Below are 22,580 nucleotides of genomic sequence, written 5' to 3'. Positions count from 1 at the left end.
GGTGGAATTTCTGGATTTGAATGCTAGAGTATCAAAGATGAAGATATTGGCTGTCACAGAATTACAGGATCAATATTATAAGCTGCAAGGGACTCACAAGGATCATGGAGTTCAACTCCTGGCCCTGCCCAGGACACCCCAAGAGTCACACCATGTGCCTGAGAGCATTGTCCAAACTCTTCTTGAACTCTGTCAGGCTTGGTGCTGTGACCACTTCCCTGGGCAGCCTGTTCCAGCGCCCAACCACCCTCTGGGGGAAGAATCTTTTTCTAATATCCAACCTTAATCTTCCCTGACACATCTTCAGGCTGTTCCCTCGGGTCCTGTCACTGGCCAGCAGAGAGATCAGTGCCTGTTCCTCCTCTTCCCCTCACAGGGAAGTTGTAGACTGCAATGAGGTCTCCCCTCATTACTGGCTGAGCTCCTGAGAGCAAAATCTGGAGTTGTCCATCAGGAAGGCAGAAGGACAAAAGAGGACTCCAGAGCAAGAACCTCTCCTTTGAGCATACACACACCTCCAACAAGAGAAAACTAAGAATAAATTGGAGAAGCTACCCCAGTAGGATATTGCATGTATTTCATGGGGTGAAGTGATGGCTTAACATCAACTGCTTGTAAAGAACTTTTAAAGGCAAATTGCAATTATTAAATACAATTCCAATGAGCTGAGTGCTAATATTGTGTAGAACAAAACCATGAGGAAATATGACACATACAACCCTCTGTCAGTTCAAGGCACACAGCAAGCCAGATTCTGGTCTCCTTACCACAAGCTGAGCTGGGCAAATCTAAAGCTAAAAGGCTGAGATTAAAAGTCTGCCCAACAACTTCAGTGGATTAGTTGTGATTTATATTAAAGCAGTTAAAAAAGCCAATCTGATCTTCCAAACATCTTTCACACTCAAATTCAAATGTTTCATTGCTGTCATATGCTGAAGGACACTGAAACCTCATCCTATGGATTCTCCTTCTTATTCCCTGTAGACACTCAATGGTGTAGACTACTACAGCTTATACAAACTATAGGAGCAACTACTTGTCAAGCTAATGTAGAGCATGTTTTGCCTTTTTAAAAACTCAAAGCTGATTAAGGGTTTGTAATTCACTTCCATTCAGCTGAATTACAGTTCCATCATAGGAGGTGAATGCTCAAATGGATGCTCATATGCACTGAATGCTCATCTCTTGATGCAAGCAGGATGAAACCACTTGCAGGGCTTGATCCTTGAAAACAAAAGAGGAAAGCACAGGATGAAATCCTGTATCCTTCTCTGAGTTCAAGGGGAGTTTTGCTCTTCAGTAGACTCAGACAATAATTCATTACCCTTCTCTATCACACCATATTTTGGTCTGTACCAATACTTCTGTATTGGACTCTGCTGTACAGTTAACAGAAAGGACAGGAATTCACATGTAAATATTTTTCATTACTCTACTGAAAATCACCTCAGTTTCCACCTGTACTTACCTTTGGATGAAAACTAGGCAGATAGTCCCACCAGGCTGAAAAAATCACATAAACTATTTTTTTACAGAAGACAATACTAAATTCATCGATCATGAGTATTTCATACAAGACTGGCACCAACAGGGACTGTTTCAACAGAAAGAGTAAAAAAACTGGTAGGAAGAAAAAATATTTTTATTCTCAGTTTCACATAGTGGAATTTAACTTAGCTTTCAAGAAAGATCAACACTGCTTTCAGAATTCTTTAAGCAATGTTTAGAAGAATCATTAGTTGTGCTTTGTTAAACACCTTATTTCAGCTACTCAAATGTACCTTAATATCTTTCAGGTGCACTGGGATTCATTATCACTTTATTCACCATCACATAAAAAGACATATATAAATAATACAATTCATAGCTCAGAAAGAGGAACTGTTATGGCTTCCATAGTTCATAATCTGACAGAAGTTCTTGAGAATTTAGCTGTACTGCTACAACTCAGTAGAACAGCACTGAAATGAGGAACCTTAGTGTTATCCCAGAAAACAGCAATGGTCTGTTCTGTTGTGTTCGTGCAAGGGAAAGAAAGCTCAAGGGGGAAGCTCATGTGCACCAGTTCTGCAAGGTGAAAAGGCATGCTCACAGAAGAGTCAGTGCAGCACGAAGTGACCTTTCAGGAGTGGATCTTGGGACAAAAGGTGCAGCTCAAAGAAGCACCTTTGAGGTATATCTAACTGGAACTACAGGTGATCAAAAATAATAATAAGGAGCAATGATGAGTCTTCACTTCTGTAAAGTACTTCCTGGTGGTCTCATTCATCAGGATTCCTTCTTTTCCTCCACTTCTAACAGCTCATCAAGGAATTCCACAACTTCACCCTAGAAATGATTAAATTTAACAGAAAGAAATTAACCCCAAAAAAAGGTGGGATATTTCTGCTTTCTTAATTTAAAAATAAACTGTAATAATAAGTGTGCAAATATTTTAACACCCTCCATGCAGACACTAGTACAACAAACCTATAAAGTGTAAGTAAATGGCCCATACCAGTGGAGCACAAGACTTGCAGTGACACTGACCTTAAAAGGAGAAAATGTTATACACTTCACAGTAAATCCTCTTGTGCTTTTACAGGTACTTAAATAGGCAATGAAATCCTCAAACTTAGAGAGGAATAAATGTTTAAAGCACCTGCTAAATTAGGAAGTTGTTAGAATATCATAAAACATTAAAAAATTTTAGAAAGCTTCAAAATTTGAAGCCAAAGGGTTTTGTAGAACCATAACTTTGACTTTGTATGCCTGCTCTAACCTTTTACATCCCCTGTCACACCCTTCAACACACATCTTCTCCATTTTCAACCACGGATCTTCACAAGCTGTGCTTCAATGCAGCAAAAATGTGAAGAACCAGAGACACTAGAATGTTTTCCATAGTGGAAACAAATAGACTGGATTTAGATTCAGACCACAAAACTTACAAGCTGGAGCTAACAGCTAACACAGAGCACCAACACAAAGAAGCAATCCATTTATTTAAGCTACTCATAACGTAGTTCTATGTCCTATACCTTAGTAAAATGTCTTCCTGCATTCCTGTGGTGTTTGTGAGGTCCCCAGGACAAGGTGAGAGATGAGAATCTGACTCCATGTTCTCAGAAGGCTGATTTATTATTTTATGATATTATATTACGTTAAAGAATGCTATACTAAAACTATACTAAAGAAAAAGAAGGATACAGACAGAAGGCTTAACAAGAATGAATAATAAGAACTCGTGACTGACCCCTCAGAGTCTGACACAACTGGACCGTGATTGGTCATTAAGTAAAAACAATTCACATGAAACCAATCAAACATGCACCTGTTCATAAACAATGTCCAGACCACATTCCAAAGCAGCCAAACACAGGAGAAGCGAATCAGATAATTATTATTTACGTTTTTCTCTGAGGCTTCTCAACTTCCCAGTAGAAGAAATCCTGGCAAAGGGATTTTTTGGAAAATATCACGGTGACACATTCCAGCCTGAGTACTCTGGGATGACACAGCTCCACTGGCTGGAACTTACTGTCTTGTCCACTAAACTACAGCAAGTGAGCTGAAACCTTCTGTGATCACTTTCAGCACAAGGTAACAACCTCAGTGGTGGAAAGCAGGCGATCAACAGCAACTGCGCAGCAGCGTATCTGCGTCTGGATTGAAGGCACTTGAGACAGTAATTCATGTTCAGACTCAAGTGTTTATTATTTCTTATCAGTAAAACAGTCTCACTACTGTGAGTTCGGGAGTTTTTCATTAGAAGGCACAAAATGGCTAACAATCTCTTGTTACAAGGTCTTTTAAGACTAAACTATCCAATTAAGAACTAACACCTAGGTTGTTTTCCCTTTTAACCCAATAGCTGATCCCAAAGAGCCCCCAATGAGGACTTTTCTGCCCAATTACAAAATGCCACCCAAACCCATCAAGAAGGAAGAAGAAGCATGAAGAAGAAACCCAGGACAACATCCCATGCCCTCCATCTTGCTTTCATCCACAACATACTAAAAATCCCAAACCCTAAATTTCTCACCAAGTGATACACCTGCACTACTCTCTATAATCTATTTCACACTTTTGTGGATTCTAGTCTATCTTGAAGTCCAGGAAACTTTCTCCATGGATGAGGGTCAAAGTCAGTGCTCCCCTGGGGGTCAGGGCACCCTGGAGCAGACAGAGAAATATTCCCAGTGCTCTGGGTTTCCACAGCAGCATCTCAAACTCCTCAAAGCTGCCTGTAGCAGCCCATCCACTGGCACCCTCAGAAACACAATTATTTTCTGGTTTGCCTGCCATGCACAGTTCAGAAACACTGCCTGAGAGGGGAGACCCTGTGGGAATACCTGGGCCTATCCTCACTTTTTGATATAACTTAAAGTAGAGAGATGCAGATTCTCAATGCTACATTTCCAACCTTTTACTCCAGTAACTACAATGTTCTGATAAACTTTGTTTTCTTCAAATCTTTCTGTCCTTTCTTTCTTGACAGAAACCTATGGTCTAAAAAAGTCTCAAGAAGTCATTTAGGTTTTGTCCAAAATAAGTTGTCATTTTCTGCTGGAAAACCTGATCAGCTCATACTTACTCTCATACTTAAATCAATGAGGACTTCTACCAGTTATGTTAAAAGCAAGTAATCCTCATTTGGATCTCATTTTCCCTTTGCTTCATCACCCATTCCAACTCTGTGAACTGTATTGGGCTTCTGAGTCTGCTCAATTGATGGTTACAATCCCAATTACATGTTTAGCACATTTTTATCTAAACAGGCCTTCCTTCAAAAGACAGCATCTTCTAGACACATTCTGAGACTCAAAATTTTACTGTTTTCTATTCTGGTGAGAAAAGGGCATTAAAACTCTGTCAATGAAAACAAAAAGAGGAAATAGAGAAATTCTGTCATTATACAATAATGGCATTATGGATATTGTGATTAAAAAGTATTAACATCACACTTCTAGGAAGCATGACTAGCCAGGAGAGAAACAATGAAACTAAGCAAACAACGATAAAAGCAGGAGGAAAGCTGGCTGAAATAACTGCTGTTCTTGTTCCCTGCTTCACAGATCCATCTCAAAAGAGCACTGAGGTTTTGAAACTATTGAAACTATGAAGTGATTTTATGGTGTTTTGTGGTGTTTTGAATTTGTTCAAAAGATTTAAGTATCCAACACGTTATTGTCACATTCATCACTAAGACAGAATTTTTCAGAAGACACACAATATACAGATGAAATTCATGTTTTTTATTTCTGGTATGTTTTCAAATCCAGAAACATGTAAGAAAAATGATATTTAAATGCAACGATATTAGGGAAAAAAAGCCCAAACAAACCAGAAATCTGAAATCTCTAGTGTCTGTAACTGAGCTCTAAAGGAAAACATTGCAGAAGCTATTGTGGTCTAATTAGATGTACTGAGGAATAAGAGAGGTTGAAATATGGCAAAAATATAAAAACAGTTGCTGAAACAATATACATAAAATATGCTGCAATACAACTCAGTAATTGGTTGGCTATTTTGGAAAAGCCAAAACCTCCAGATTAAAGACAAAACCCCAGTTAAAATATTTTTGCCTGGGCCTTCACAATCAAAATGTGAAACATTTGCAAGTTGTCACTGGAGAGGTTGGCAGCCCAATGAAGAGGTGACAACTCCGCCCCCAGAGGAGGAGATCACATTGTCACATTGGCAGCTGTGCCCAGGCCAGCACTGTCCTTGTCCCATTAGCACTCACTTCACTCTGCACCAGACACCTAGCACGGCTGAGCTCAGCACATATTCCACACATGCTCGTTCCAGGGAATGAAGCCTTCTGCCTGCTGATATCTATTTTTAATACAATAATGGTATTATGGATATTGTGATTAAAAAGTACTAAAAAGTATCGTGCTGATCTATGCCTGCCAACCTGGAGTCTGAAATGAGTCTTTGATATGATTTACTCCCTCAGTGAGACAGAGTCCCTCCTGTCACCTGCTGTGCTCTTTGGCTCCTCCCTACCTTTACAGGAAGAACATCCCATTTTCCATGGTAAATTGGCTGCAAACCCATAATTCTTTCCACTGCCAGCTACCCAAAGGCACAAGGGCCAGCAGCTCCAAGGCAGGAACACAAACACACGGCTCCAGCCCAGGGCTGATGTCAGAGGGGTGAACAATCCATGGTCCAAAGGGTTTTCTCCTAGGTAGGACATCAGGAGGTGAAGTCTGGCTAAGCTTGGGAAGAGAAGGGTTTGCTGCCACACCAGTGGGTGACAGTCAGGCAGCCCACAAGTAGGAAGCACACAAGAACACAAGTGGGAGGTACAGCTGGGCTGCTTGGCCAGTTGCAGGGAAGCATTTCCTCCCTGCCCAGCCCTCAGTGCACAGGCATGTCCTCCAGGTTGGCCAGGTATGTGTTGAGCAGCTCTGTGGCATCCCACAACCTCCCTCCCTGTGCTTCCAACCTCTTCCCTCTCCCAGTCACTGGAAAGTGGGACTGACAGACCAAGGATGTATGGGAGAATGGAACAGGTATAGCCTGAAATATGAGAGGTGTGATATCAAGCAGAACAAGGGGAGTGCTCCCAGACTGGTGTGAGTGGCAGGAGACTCAGAGAAGCTGATCTGTCCAACTGGAACCTCTAATTATCTGTTAGATATGCAAAGTGAGCACCCTTGGCATAGATTAACAATGGAACAGAGGCATAGACAGAAAGAACAAGTTGTGTGACACAATAATTAATTCAAGGTTTTACTGAGGATATGTGAATAGGTAGATTATAATAAAAAAATAATTTAAAACAGAGTCTTTGGTCAATTCTGAATAAGCTAACCCAGGCTAGTGAGATTGGGGCACCATCTTATATGAAGCTAGAGCACTGGAAAAAAATAAAAATACCTAAAAATGAGAAGAATGCAAAACTCCTCACTCAGTACCTCAGCGTACTGAGTGTCCAAGACCATGATATACATTGGGCCAGGCCCTTCCTTACACAACATTAAATGTCACACTCACACTCAGAAAACACAGCTTTTTTGGAGAAACAGCTGTACTGTGGAGACTCCTACCCAACTATTAAAATAAAACAGCAAAGAGGAAGAGCTATGAGTACCTGGCTCTGTTATGGCACACTTGAGGCTGATGGTCCAGCGCCAGCTCTTCTTTCAACAGCATCATTTAAAAACAGTAGCAAGCAGCAGTTGCACTGCCCACTGACAGACCCAGACACTTTGCCACTGTTTGCAATGACTGCCTGCTGCAAATGCCAGCATTAATCATTCATGGGTCCTTGCCTCCACCTATAATCTCTTCTTCCCTTTTTCAGTGTGGACAGGAAAAGTTATGGGACACAATTAGCTTTTTAGTTTGTAATAACCCACGTTTTCCAATGCAGATCTGCTGATGGCCTCTCCTATAGGGATTCTGTATGTACTGCAGTGGGATATCCCATTCTTCAGGGAAGCAACAAAGACAGCAAAGGCTAGTGTTCTACAATGAATTAAGATCCAGAGAAAATTATTATTCTGGACATGCTTTTATGTATGATTACTGGTGAATGAATAGGAAACAGCTTTTATTCTAACTCATCCAACAAACAGCCTTAAGAGACAACACACAGAGCATGAAGAATTGGCTGGATCTTTGTTTCCTTATAATCTATGACCCAAACAGAAAATGTTTATCTCATAAAATGTCCCTCGTCATTCAGAGCAAAAATTCAAATTTTGCTAAAGTTCAAAGACCTCAATGATTGGAAACTTGTTCCACAGTGAGAGCAACAGACTTGATTCCCTCATGTACTGGGTGTAGGTGATCAGGTTATGGTAGTGAGAAGGGTGGCCTCTAGGTGAGGATCTAGCAGCCCTGTAATTGGTTATTGTCCTGTAACTGCCCTAGGAAGCAATGGGAATAGTCACAATGATAAGGTTATGAAAACCATCAGCTTTTGTACAAGAACAAATAATCACCTTGCAAGAGTGAAGACAAAGGATTGATATGGATGACTGTGGAGGACATTTGCTCCATGGACCTGACAGAGCCTGCACATACACACACCACAAAGCCCACTGGCCAGGAATGTTTTGGAGAGGGAAAACATTATTTCAGGGTAACAGTAAGGCATGTGTCAATGAGTGGCTCAGCCTGAAAGGTTTATTCAGCCTTCAACCAAGAGCAAGTTCCTTGATCTAACCTTCAGTTAAAATCTCAGAGTTAACTGTAACCACCTCAAAGCCCTGCCAGAACTTCCATGAGCTGCACAGTCCAGGCTGGACATTCCTCACATTCTAGCTGGTGAAAAAATAAGAAAATCCCTCAATTCTTTGTGCAGAAAAATTATTTGACCCTTAACTTACTTCTTTTTCAGATAGTTAGTCCTCAGTGTGACCGACTGCCACATGCTTATATGGCTTTTTTTTCAATATTAAGAGAGCTTAGTTGTTTTTTACATGAATATTAACTACTTTCTCAAATATTTTTCCATTTCATTTCAACTATATATTCTGAACCTTTAACTGTTTTTTTTCCCATATATTATGGGAGACTACAGTACTCTGCAGTTATTACAGTAGTATTTTACAGCAAACCAGTAAATATGCTTTCCTTTTAACTTACTTATAAAGCCTATAAAACATGGGTCAACTCAATTTCAGAGGGCTTTCAACATTGCTCCAATTGCACTGAAAGCAGAAGCCTTCCAGTGGTCTTGTTTCTGAGCTCTCCTTATGCTCTCTTGCCTGTTTTATGTTGCATGCAGAAGTGTAAGAGAATCTGGGCAGTACAAGTTCCTCCTAATGCCAGTACCTGCAGCTTGGGGCCATCCATTTGAGCCCAACCATGCTGGCAGCTTCCCATGCAAAGTAGCTTAAATGGGAGGAAGAACCCCTTTGACCAAGACACACATCCAGCAGTGCAGAAGCAAGAGGAGAAAGCAGAAAGACCCAGCCATATGGGAAGAATCTCCACTAGAAAATGATTGTGGCAAAAAAAAAAAACAACCTCGTCTTCTTTTTTCTTTAAAAAAGTGTGTGCTGAACAGGGACCATAACACTGCCCATTAGCTGGCAGCTCTCTCTGAAACAGCTGCCACCAGCCCTTCTCAGGGCACCAGTGCTGTTGGAGCTGTGCTGGGCTGAGGTCACAGGCAGGGCAGGGTTTACAGCACTTAAAACTTGCTGGTACAAGCACACTGGTGTAAATCATTTGAACATAAGCAAGGAGTGAGTTAATAAAGCTTAAAGTATGTTGTTAGCAATTCCCAAACAGAAAAATAGGCTGAATTCAGATTACTATTTGCTATCAGTACTCTCAGTACTCCACTGGGGCCCTTGTGTTTTGATGCTATTCCATATGTTCTCTTTCCATCAGTCACATTAGTTCAGTGCTTCCTCTTCTTCGCATTACACGGATGTGATGAAACACAGAGTGTTTTAATTTCAGCCACTACACAAATGGAGCACACACTATACACAAATAAAAAGAAAGATGTCCAAAAAAAGTGGGTCAAAGCTGCCAACAGCTTTTCACCTACTGATTAAGTACTGAAAGAAAAATCACATTGTAGGCTCATCCTCGCCAAGTATGTGTGGTTCCTATGTAATTTAGAACAGCTAAGTAGCTATCTCCCCCCCAAAAAATACCATAAGAACACTGATTTTATGGGCCAAAAACATGTCTCATACAATTAGTGCAGTGCCGGAGTTACATCTACACTAGCTGAGTGTCTGGCTCTTAACAGCATCTCAGTTTGCACTTCAATCTGTGCAGTACCAGGAGCTGTATCCATGATAGCCTTGATGCATTACACATTGAACAGAAATTAAGAAGCTTGTCTATCCATGGCCAACCAAGATGACAACACTGCAATGTTCTTTTAACTTCCCTGTGGAAAACTGCAAGGATATTTAAGAATAATTACTTTTTCTTAAAAGTAATTTGCAGCTAGCTGGCAGTAATATTCTGTCACCTCCACTGTGTTAAATGTTTGAATTAGGAGTTTTTCATTTCCTTGTGGAAAAAAATTAATAGAGTAACACAACCAGGACAGTATTTCTTGTAGTAACATATGCAAAAATCATTACTGCCTGTTCCAGCCTCTGCAATTACTGCTATGTATTCCTGAAGAAGCCAAATGTTTTCACTCGCTTTGCTAAGGGGATTTAAGAAGACACATGGATGATCTGGGATACAGGAGCACTGAGAAGTCTGGGTAAAATGAGATTCTCCACTTGACAATAATGACACTCACATAGGAAGTTATCCTCTTGCCACATCAATCTTTTTGCTTCCGCCAAGAGAAAAAGAATTATTTTTTTCCTGCAGATTATCTTGCAGGCTATCTTACCAGCCCACAAGAAACTTCACAAACATGGACCACAGAAACTCACAGAAAGTATGGCCTGTGGCCCAAGGAGCACATGGTTTAAATAAACAGAGTGCACTTAGAAGAGAGTTTGCCTCCATCCTTAACAATTTTTAATAAAGTTTTTACTGTAATGCCTTATCTGGGGTTTTCATCAGTTTTCAACATTCCTATGGAACAAACTTTTCCATCCGTGCCAGGAGAAATATTAAACAAAATATAAAAAAATCCACTTATACTACCTGATCCTGCCCATAGAACAGAAACTGCAAGGTAGTGGTTTTACCTTTGTGCTATTCCTGCTCTGTCTGCACTCCCTGGAAGTCTCCTGCAGCCAAAGACAAGTTCTGGTAGCCAGGGATTTATGAGTTCACTACCAAAAGCCAGAGCCAAGCCAGAGGCATGGACAGCCTCCATCCCCCCAGGTTTTCGGGCCCTAGCAAGGGAGGGCACAGAAGCCCTTCAGCTTTTCCCCTGAGAAGAAGAAGAAGAATGGTAACTTTCCCAGACAAAGAGAGTGTGAGGTAGGGGTAACTGCAGCATAAGCAGGCCCAGTAATTTTGGTTGTTTAACCCAAACATATAATCCAGTGTAATGTGACTTCCTTGTCAGCCCAAAAGTTTAACTGAGGTTTGCACTGCACCACCCTCCTGCAGACTGCAAGGTCATTTGTAATTGCCCTGGTGAAAGGGGCTGCAGGGATGAATGCCAGCAACTGAATGCTTGTTTATTCTACACATAGTGCTGGAGACTGAAGATTGTTCTATAACTTCTTCTTCTAACAACATATGGGGAAAACCCTCAAAAAGGACTTCTTCATACCTCTATTTAATTACTCATCCCTGTGTTTTGAAGCAGCAGATAGGAAAGAAGGAAAAAAGTGCAAATCAAGTTGATGCCTAACATAAGAAAACATCATGGACAAAGCACACACCAACAAGGGAATATAAAAAGCCCTGAAGTATTTCACACCCTGATGAAAATCCATACAGATTAGTCCTCATCTAAGCTTAACCTTAAAGCAAGCTTATTAAACTGTATTTCAGGGGGTTTTATCCCAATGGGAAGTCTTCCTGAAGTCTGGTAACCTTGCAATGGAATTTTACATAGAGTTGTTTTCAGATCACAAGAATACTGAAGGTAGCACAGACATTACTTCTCTGCTGTAAAAGATTCTCACTCCCTGTGTGTTGGATAACAAAAATTGCAAAGGTGTTTTTTAACATAAACCATCTTCTAATCACCTTTATAACTAGAAAATACCTCGGCAGTGCCCGTTTCAGATACCCTTGCCTCATGTCACAACTGAGCACAGCTCTTTCTTTGTCAATCCCAGCAACATTTCATCATTTGAAGATTTTTATAAACCTCTAAATGAAAGGACCCAAAAACAAAGCAAAAGGCAAACCAAAACCTCCCATGAATTATACTTTAATTTCAGTTGCAGAAGGAAATGCCTTTTCAACAATTAAACTACTTTTCTTGCACCAAAGTAAAAAAAAATCCCTTCTTACATATTTTCCAGGGTAAATAGTAGTCATTATATGTTATTTGACCATGAATTCCAACCATCTAAAAAGCATTACTGGGGGACCAAAATGCCACTGAGCAGAAAAAAATAACAGATAATGAGACTTCCTTTAGACAAAATCTACAATTTAGGTCGCTACTTCTGGACAAAATTGTAAGGACTTTTAAATCTAATTTAAATAACATTTAGAAAAAAATATATATCCACACCCCCTCCTGGCCCCCCCAAACACCAAACTGGGAAAAACATTTGGTTTAAATATATATGCACCATTTCTCTGCCCCCTGGTGTTACAATTCGAAAACTGGGTTTCCTTTCTTTTCTGTGGGCTCAGCGCATTATATATTTACCTTTGTGTTAATTCTGTCCATGTTTTTTTAAATGGTACATGATGTTCTTCGAGTTTGTTCTTATATTCCACTTACCAAACAAAAATTAATTATAAATTGGTCGTGGCTACAAGAAGATTTTTCCATATTAGTGCAGTCATGGAATTACAGCTATGTATCATCTTCACTTTAAACGTGATTGCTGCTTTTTTGACGCTGATTTCATTTCTGGAAAACTCACCTCATCATCATCCATCAGATGTTCCTTCGCGAATTCATACAATTCCAGCTGGAGCGTGGTAATGTTGTGGTATCGAACTGCCTCCTATCAAAAAACCCCAAATTTCTGTTACTTTAGGGAAGCAAGACAGGCCAGTGTCATCACGTGCCTCCTGAAACCATCCCAGGGAAGTCACACCCAGACCTAGCAAAGGTAGATCCCAGGCAGGGATGAGAAAGGAAACAGCAAACAGCACATTCCAAACTCTTCTGTGGATCTTCCTAAGCACAGGCTTCCTCACTGCAAGAACAAAGCACTCTCCTCCTTCTCATGTTTCAAAGCACTGGCGAGCCTGAGAATAAGCTCCTGAGACTGCCAGGGCTGAGCAGCAGCCTGTGCCTGCATTCCAGTGGGCTTTGGACAGGAGAAAGGCTCTGTCTCCCTGTGCTGGCTATGGCAGCAGGCAGTTCTGGGAAAGAGACACATGGAGCTGTTTTGCATGGCAATGACACACCAGCCCAGCCTGAGCCCGGGCTAGGGAAACTCTGCAAGGTCACTCACCTGTCCCCCCTCACTTCCCCACTGCACAGGGTAGCTCAGTCTCACAGTCTCACATTTGTGAGTACCAACTGCAATCTACTTTGATTATTCCATTTAACTCCTCTTGGGGAAGAAAACAGGAGACTCCCTCTTTCACAAGAACATCTAAAGGTCAGTGCCAGAGCCAAATGTTGCTGTTCACCCCATTACCACTTTTAGAAAACAAACCAGAGGCATTGTGGTTTTCGAGGCAAGTGATTAGGACAGTAAGCAACTTCTTTTTACAGCTACACATATCAAAGTACAAGAAAATACAGCTGTGTGCGTTTAATATTTTGTATTTTAAAATCAAATTATCTGTAGCTCCAGAAGTTATCAATGAAACATTCAGAGTGCATGTGTAGGGCCCTTGTTCTGCCCTCCCTGCACTCATATGCCAAACGTGTCTGTGGTTTGCAGTTTCATACTGCTGCTACCCCTCACTCCCACCACCACCAAACATTGTCTCCAATATGGTTACAAAGCACCATTCTGTTCCCAAAAGCAGTGACAAAGGAGCAGTCCCCTTCCCCTGTGAGCTCAGACTTGCTGCTGCTGCTGCTGCCTGAAAGAACCAAATGCATTTTTGTGCCTTTTGTCTCAGTTGGCCCTGCAGGGCAGGCCTGGGCTCCCACTGTGCCAATAAAGTGTGTACTCTAAGAGGCATGACTAGAAGGCACTAAATTTAATTTGTGGAACGTGTATTGCTAATGACTAACTAGTTGTACAGGCCATATGACTGATGTCTAAGCAGTGTCACAATTCATGACTTAAATCCTGGCAACAAGAAACATTAGAAAATCCAATTTGATGTCGCAGTCCAGGCTGTAAAATTTCCTTGGACATGGAAATTTAAGAACAGCATGGAAACCCATTTTTAAAATAGTTTTCCAAAGCCAGATGACAACTATTGCTGCATGGACTGGTATCTTTGCAGCAAGCATTTTAATTTAGATAATTAGATGAAATGCAGTCCTGAGCCTCTTTCCATCCTCATCCACCCAACTGTGCTCTAAATGGAGTAAGTGGAAAGCCAGTTTAGCCGGAGTTACCATATTCAGACACATTCCAATGCCCACAGAACCTGAAATAACAAGTGAGTGGGCAACTATGTGTTGGCAAATAATGATTCACAAAAGCCTGAATGTCACTCAGAGATTTCATCACCAGAGATTTCAGAGGCCAGCTGCTTTATTTGTAAAGGTACATAAAGACATAAATATGTCTAAGTGTCAGAGAAGTACCAGCATGAGTTTACTTCTCATCATATATTATATGCTATTGTTGTATATTTAAACAGAATGGGAAGAGTTACAATGACATTCACTGTTTACATGACACACTGCACCTCTGTGGGCAACTTTCTATATGGCTTTAGCAAAACAGGACTCCAGAAACAGAAAATATCTCATGTTTTCCCACTGAATTTCAGAGAAATATTTGAATGTGTCTAGAAGGCATTTTAGGTAATCCACCTACCGATCTGGGCTGAAAATCCTCTTCTTTAAGTCCCCACTTGTCTTTGTGGTACTGGTAATAGACCATGTTCTGTTTCATTACTTCATCTTTTTCATCAAACAGAAGGTAGCTGGCAGCACAAGAAGCTGCATTCTTCATGTCATTCACTAATGGATAAACATACACCAAAAAAATCCAGGTAAGGTAAATGAACAAATTCCTGCTATTATTATTATTTAAGCTCTGGAAAACCCAAATAGAAACACAGCCCATACTCTACCTCCTCACCAGCTGCAGAGAGGAAAAAAAATTGCTCCCCAGAAACTGTATGCTATTTTTGCTCTGAAACACATAAGGCCATGATTCAAAAATCAACTCATCACCAACCTCCGATGGTTTTCTATGAAAATCCTAACCAAATGTTCCTCCCAGGTATCCCAGTATCAGCCCACAGCTTGGTGAAACGCACTGGGGCATTTATTTAAGAAACAAAAAAATAAATATTAAACGCCTCCCTACTTCTCTGTACTAGGATTGATAAAGAGGGAAGAGTCAGGGTATGAAGTGTGTAGCCAAACAACACAAGCAAGAGTCATTAATGGCTTGATGCTACATGGCTGATGTGCCTTCCCTGTGATGTTGGAGCCTGCAGGAACAGCTGTAAGGACTACACGTGTTCTTTACAGTGCAAGCAGCTCCTCAAGAAACCACAACTTTCACTGATTAACTTACCTATCAAACATGTCATCACTGAGCAATGAATACTACAATTTCTTTTAAGTGGTTCCCTCTTTCCTCAAAATCCATTTAGCCCCATTCTAACAGGATGATAAGAATCCACTAGGAAAAAGCAAATAGTATGAAATACTCTGTAGGTTTGTCTGTGGAAGGAATTCTGTCCCATGACTGTTAACTACAGCGATAACAGGGAGCAAAAGATGCCTGGAGACTTGGATTTTCTGTACCAGAACAACAGTTTAAAATGCAGATTCTGGAGGGTACTACTTACATTCTAAAGCATAAAATTAGAGGGAAAAGATTATGAATGGAATCTGTCCCACATCATCCAACATCAGTGTTGTTTAAGCACAAGAAATTACTACTTACATTTATAATATGCAAACTGCAAGTAATGGTACATGGTGGCCACAAATTTTTCAACGACAAAGCCTCCTATAATGGGCGTCAGATTGCTCTCACACTGCACTTTGCATGCAAGGACTTCAATATAATGGTCTGGAAGGAAGAAAACAGCAACAGAGGACATGGATAGCACAGAGCAAATTGTTATAATCACTTCCATTAGTTACCCATTAAAATCTGGCCTTATAATGCTCTCCTGGGTCCTGTGCATCTGGCTCTTGCTGCTTGGAAGTACTGAGAATCTACAACTCTATCTGAAGTGTGAATCAAGTGCTGGTACTAGGTCCTTCTGTAAAAATCTGTGTGGCTGACTTTAAGGCATCAGAGCTGGAATTCCAGAGAGCTGAGCACTTAGGTTTCACTGACACCTACAGGCAGCACGTGGTTGGTGGGTTTTACAGAGTATTACATAGTACTGCATTATGTCCTAGCTGTAAACTTCACAGTGCTTTCTCTCCTTTTCTAAACTTTGCAAACCTTGGCAATTTCATTATATTATTGCACAAATAAGGTCCCCGTGGTGCTGAGTACAACTGTGTCACAGACAGACACAGCAGGTGATTGCAAAATAAACCTCCAGAGATGGCTGTGTTACAGACCCAGAGTTTGGATGTTTTAAGGGAGAAGAAAGAGGAGAATATGCTGCTCACCAAAGAAAAACTTTCAGCCAGGAACATGTAAGTTCACAAGCTTACCCAGTCTAAAAATTGCTATATATAATGCAGGACTAGTGCTATATATAATATAGGACTATAGGTGCTATAGGACTATTTATCTTCAAGAAAATAAGAAAACGCATTTCAAGAAAACCTTCCAGCAAAAAATTTCAAGCATTTTCCAAATATATCACATTCATCAATAGCACAGAAAATAATTACCTTAAAGTCTTAGTTTCCCTCTAAGCCACATTTGGCAAGTGAAAACAAGTTAGCTAAGCTTGTGCAGCAAATTTCTGACCAAGACAAAAGAACTTTTCGTCCCTGACAATTCCTAACATGAAGAACACTGAGGTTAACTAAACATAGCTGCTGCAACTAAAAATAACTGGCCAAATGAAATTCCCAGACCCATCTTTTACAAGAGCAGTGGAATCTCCAGACACAGTAGTGTTCAATTCCAACCAGCACTTAAAGCCAGGGATGCAAGTCCCTCAGTGAAGTGATCCCATGCAATGAGGACAGCTGGCTTCCTAACACAGCTCTCTCTTCAGTGATAAATACATGCCTAGGGCAAGACCCAAACACTTCTGGCGAACACTTACTGCTACATCTGCTTCTTGCAGACCCTTGGAGGCAGAATATCTCTCCCTGGAACACGAGCACAGTTCAGTCCAGGCAGTGCAAATAAATTTGAGTGTTCTTATCTCAAGAGTGAAATACTTGAAATGCATGAATGTGGCCATGGTGACATCATGCAGTAATTCCTGCCTTTTCTTCCCATCACTACTGCTGGGAATTGTTCTTCCCTTCCAAGGGGGAAGAGGGAGGGTGATGGTAAGTGTCAATCACAGCTAAGCATAGGCACTACTCCTTACAGTGGCTTGGGGGTTGTCTGGATGTCAGACCTCTCACTCACTGGGGAAGAAAGTCTCTGTTTCTTGCTTTACCTCCTGTGATTTGTGCTTCACTCTGTATTTTTTATCCTAGACCTCTGCATGTTTTGCCCAAGAACAAGTCAAGGCTTGAGAAACAGCCTGCAATAGCTATTCCATGTCAGCTGCTCAGGTGGATACCAGCTGCACACCATGAGAAACTGAAGCTGCTCGTGTATAAACATACTTCACAAAAGCTTCCCCTCACCAAGACATATTATGGCTTTAGGACAAAAAGTTGGAATCTTTTTCCTTAGGGCAACTTCAAACACAAAAAGTGCAAGAGAATTTCTAAGTTTACTGAGAAAACATGCAGGTGTTCTCCACAAAAATATTGCCAACAACACTGAGATGTCAGAGCACTGGAGAAATTACTTGTTTCTTTCACTGCCAAAGAGCATAGGAATTGTGCATGTGCCATTTTGACAACAATCAAAAAGGTTGATGTCCCTTTTCCTTTGCAAAGCAATGGATTTTTTTTGGTTATACACACAAAATACAGATTTTACCTACTAGTAAAACTCTAATGCAGGAAAGATTAAAAATAGACAACAGTCATACTTATGAAAAGGAGATGCAGATCACCAGAACTACACAAACCACAAAGCTGGTTTCAAAGGCAGGCTGACTAACCACTGAGCCTCAGACTGATACTGAAATGATGGTTAAGAGACCTGGCTGGATGAGCACTGCTACTCAGAGGGAGCAGTTGTTATTTACACATCTATGTTACTCTGACACAGAACTTCCATGCTAATGTAAGATCTCTGTTCCAGTTTCCTGATAGACCTTATTTATGTTACTGATGAGAGCAAAAAGTAAACTAGAATTCAAACAGTTTTCAGTGAATCTAATAAACTCCCATTGGCTTAAAATGAGGAACAGGACTTGGGCAGCCAATCCTATTAATAAACTGAAATGCACTTTGGGGACACCCTTCCTTCATGTTTCAAGGTAACCACTGACCTGCAATGGAAAGATAGAAGTCTTTAAAATCTGTGATCTCTCGGGAGCCTTCGCAGGCTGCTATGCAGTCGTCGTAGGCTTTGAAGAACTCGGGAAGAGCCAGTTCCATGTCCGAGATGGACGTGCGCCAGTTGTCCCCATTGTACGCTCTCACCGCCCTGACAAAGAGATTCTGGAGAATTGGCAGCAATGAATCGGCAGTAAGTGACCCGTGAGAAGTGTTGTGTAAACTCAAACACAGCAAATGATGTCTCCACATTTCTGGATGAGCTGCTCTCCAGATGATGTGAGAACAAACACAGGAGACTAATGGATTTTAACAGGTATCTCCTAGAGAGCAGAGTATGTCATTCCATTTCCAATCAAAAGAAAAGCCTGCTGGAGAGAAACAACGGTGTGAGTCTAAAGCACAGGCTGTGACAGAGATTTTCAATGAAATCTTAAAGCCAAATGTCTGAGCTATTTTCAGCTGTGCCACTACAGCACTCATGAATTTGGATAACTAGGCACCTGCTTAGTTCCAGCAGCGATCTGCATGTAGCAGCTTTCAGGTACGCCACTCTCTGACTTGCTGCGACTCATTTATGGAACAATGAAGTACAGGAGAGGTGAGAATTACTGAATGCACCAGGAAGGCAGAACAAACAGGACTGAGATGACAAAAATAGATTAAGAATTGAGAACACATAAGCAAATGAGATCTCTGAATCTCACCCAATAGGAGGAGTAATAGAACAGTCCCAAAAGAGCAGACTCTCCTGAATAAAAAGCATACCTCATAAGGCTTTATCTCCAAGTCTTTAATATGCTCCTCAGCATCAGGTATGCTCTTATAGTAGGCCATATTTCTTTGCATCATTTCATCATCTGGATGCTTCAGAAGAAATGTGTGAGCTGCTGCAATAGCTTTTGGAAGATTATTAGCCTAAACAGGGATTGGGAAAATAAGGTGTTAAAAAAGATTAACCAGAGGAAAAAAAAATCCAAACAAAACAGTTCAAGGTTCCTAGTTTTCTCAGTGATTTTTCCTGCATTCTCTATATTCACAAATTTACTTCTACTGAGAGCACAGTCTCAGCAGGTACAATGGTACAGTAAAACTGCTATAATTCCTCTCAGTTTTACTCCTAGCTGCATCCCTGTGAACAATTTCTTTTAACTTTAGAAGTCTATCATTTTTGCAGACAGCATAGATGATTGTTGTAAATCAAAAAGATTAGGTTTTACCCCTTGCCCCTCCCCTGTTCATAGAGCTGACAAGGCAAAATACCAGGGCTCCTGCGAGGGTTTAATCTCACAGCAAGTACTGATGCTAACCTATGGACAGTAGTCAGGAGTCTTCACTGTTTGTACATGTTTATGTCACTTATTTGCCTAGCAGCACAGAGGACATTATTAAAATAATATATCTTCCTGGTGGCATTACAAAGTTAGATCATACTGCAGTGACTTGGTCAAAAATTGTGTCCTAAAGCAACTTTCTGAGCCCATTTTTAAACTAACTTTAATCCCTGTTAGACATACTTTGTGAAGTGTGCATTTCTCATTTATAACTGCATGTACCAAACATGCATGCACTTCTGTGTGCATGCCATTTATGATTTCTTAAAATTTTATATATATATATATACACACACACACATATGCATATTTTCATAAATTATATAGTATATATGCACATATTGAGGGAGAGTGAGAGAGAAAGCAAAAGTCTGGGGTATTTGTGAACTCTTAAAACCTTTTTTTGAGGCTGTTCAGGGTATTGATGTACAGGCAATACAGTGCTCCACCTCACACGTGAAACACCTTCTGGCAGCACACATTTGAAACCACGAGCAAGAATCACAGTGTGCACACACACCCGTCTGCTCACACCCATGAAAGGTGCCCTTTCATTTTGGAAAGGAACCTGAGAGATGGCTGCAAAGGAGCAAGACTTCAACCCAGCCACTGCTGCTGTGCTGCTAGGAGTGTCCCAGCACTGGAGCTCTGCCAGCTGCCTTTCCTGGCTGTCCCAAAACTACGTGTTTCCAGTCCGCCCCGACCGTGCTAAATGCAAAGGGAAATCTCAGCTGCACTTTCGTCAAATGCCGGGTTTCTTCTGTGCTGTAGCTGTAAACCTGCTTCTTTGGTAGGCTGACATGTCTCATTTTTACTTAGGTCCATGATTCACTCTTGGTTTTAATTTTCACCTCTTAGGAAAAAAAAAAAAATAAAAAAAGGTTTTGTAGAAACGCACTCCTAAGTGAACTCAGTGGCTCTGAGAAAGCTCCCTCCAGAGGAGCAAGCAGCAGCGCAGGAACAGCTACTCCCAGAATCTTACAACGTGGCAGATTTCTCTGTGAGCCCACCTGAATACACACATGGTTACTCTAAAAAATTACATAAAGCATCTCCCTCCCACTTCTTCCTCTACTTTAAACGCTGTTGGGGGGATGGAGGGGTGGGGGAAAGGACATTCCTTTCACAGAAACCACCAGCCAGGAAAAAGCCCTTTAGACGCAGCAGTTTGTAGCTCTAGAAGGCCCATTTAGAATTCCCCGAGAAAGATAAAGGCTCAGAGCTGAACTACAAATCCAGTATAAAACACAATATAAACAACAGACACTAAAAGCAAAACCACCAAACTACTACTCAAACTTAATGCAAATGTGCTTGAAAAAGAGTTAAAAGGGAGGGGGAGGGATTCCTCCAATTTCCCTCTCACACTCCTACCTGGCAGTTATTTGACTGTATTCAAAATGATAAGAAGAAATTATATTTGGTGTTATCTGTACAGTACAAACTCTGTACGTGCCACAAGGGGGGAATTAATAGTTAAGATAAGAAGAGGAAACATTTGTGGTGATGTCATTTTAGTATCCATATATGGCTTTGAGAATTCAAGGAATTCCTGCCCTCTCAGTTAAAAGAAAAGGCAGAGGCTAAAATGTATCAAGTTCTTTTGTACGGTTTTAGGGAAGGCATTAGACCCCAGTGTGATGCAGTGCATGTGGGTGCTATTCTGGTTTCATGAGAACACATTTCCCTGCGAGTATTTGAAAAAACTGCTGAGGAAACAGCACTCCTAAAAACAGGGCACAGCAACAATTTAGAAGATGTGTGTTTTCAAGTGGCAACCTCACAAATGCATACAACCCTATGTAATGTATGCTGGGATATGTTGGGAGTGAATCCCTAAAAGGGAAAACAATCTCACAAAGAATTCAGCTTATTTCCTCCCCACAGAGAGGCCCTGTTAATCTCAAATACAAATGACTGCAGTATCTGAGGGGATGGCAGGAGGTATGGACCTTGATATAGAGAACAGAAGGTGAAGATGAGAAGGGAGAAAATAATCAATTAGATCCTGGACAGAAGAATGATAAGAAGCTAGAAAAACAGGATGAAATCTGTTAAGAGAGGTGTGTGTCCCCAGTCTTGGCTGACCCAAGAGCAAAAGGTAAATACCATTCCAGGGCTAGCATTACAGTGTCCCACTTCAGCAGCCAATTTTTGCTTTGTTCCTTCTTGCAGCTGTAATGAAACTGGAGTTTTCCAGGCATGAGGCTATCTGCAAGTCACAGGCTGAGCCAGGCTGCTGCACTTGAAAGAACTGGACCAGAAACGAGCAAGTGAAGAAGGTGGACACGCTGAAGGAGAAGAAGTAGTGAAGACTGTTTGCAATAGCAGAGCTGTGACATGAAGAGTCTGAAAAAGGTTCCAGAGAAGGTTAGAAAGTAAGGCAGATGGAAAGATGGAAAGACAGGGGCAGGAATGACACAGCTACTGGACACAGAGGCAGCGTCCAGTTGCCAGACCTCTAGGAATAACTGGAAGGTCTGATTCTAGGGGACGTGCTGGATGAGTTGTAAAAAACGAGTGAAGAGAGAGCAGGATGGTATGTGGGTAAGCAGGGGGAAAGACAAGGCACAGGCTAATCCCACTGTGGGCTACAGGAGTGGGAGGAAACAACTGAAAGGTTTCTCAAGGAGAGAATTACAAAGTGTAGGGTTGGCAGCCTAGGCGGGCAAGGAAGAAATGGAAGTGAGGCAGAAGAGAACTGGCGTGGAGGAGGAGGTGATGGGGAATGAGCTTGTGGCCCAGAGTAACCTGCTCCGAGGGCCAGGTGAGAGGTCGGCATGACAGGAGGTTTTTCTAGCATCGGGTGTGCGAGGCATTTCGGCACATCAGGACACCACGACACTGACAGGCGCCCTTGGCGTGCCTGGAGGGTGGCACCGCACCAGGCGAGACTTTGAGAGCCTCCGACAGAGGCGGGGGGAGCGGAGGCAGGGCAGAGCGATGGGAGGAGAAAGGAGGAGGGATCAAGGAGAGGCGGGCGAGGGCGGGGGGCTCACCTTGAAGTAGGCGAACTGCAGGTACTTGTAGGGCTCGCGGCGCTGGAACTCCTCGAGCAGTTCGCGGCCGGGCTGCGCCTGTCGGAA

General features: G+C 41.6%; 1 protein-coding gene across 1 annotated transcript; it reads right to left on the bottom strand.

Moving 5' to 3' along the window:
* Window positions 1-1,624: 1,624 nt before the first annotated feature.
* CRTAP (cartilage associated protein) lies at window positions 1,625-22,574 on the bottom strand. Its single transcript, XM_005424171.2, has 7 exons — window positions 22,494-22,574; window positions 18,929-19,078; window positions 18,154-18,325; window positions 15,561-15,689; window positions 14,475-14,620; window positions 12,438-12,521; window positions 1,625-2,328 (listed from the first exon to the last, which is right to left on the bottom strand). Exons 2-7 carry the CDS (start codon window positions 19,010-19,012, stop codon window positions 2,269-2,271), a joined length of 675 nt encoding a protein of 224 aa, XP_005424228.2. The 5' UTR covers window positions 19,013-19,078; window positions 22,494-22,574; the 3' UTR covers window positions 1,625-2,268.
* Between the last annotated feature and the right edge of the window lie 6 nt (window positions 22,575-22,580).

This window comes from Geospiza fortis, unplaced genomic scaffold (genome assembly GCF_000277835.1).
Source record: "Geospiza fortis unplaced genomic scaffold, GeoFor_1.0 scaffold120, whole genome shotgun sequence".
NCBI lineage: Eukaryota > Metazoa > Chordata > Aves > Passeriformes > Thraupidae > Geospiza > Geospiza fortis.
The sequence above is the reverse complement of the archived record's forward strand: the minus strand, read 5'-3'. Positions and strand labels throughout refer to the sequence as shown.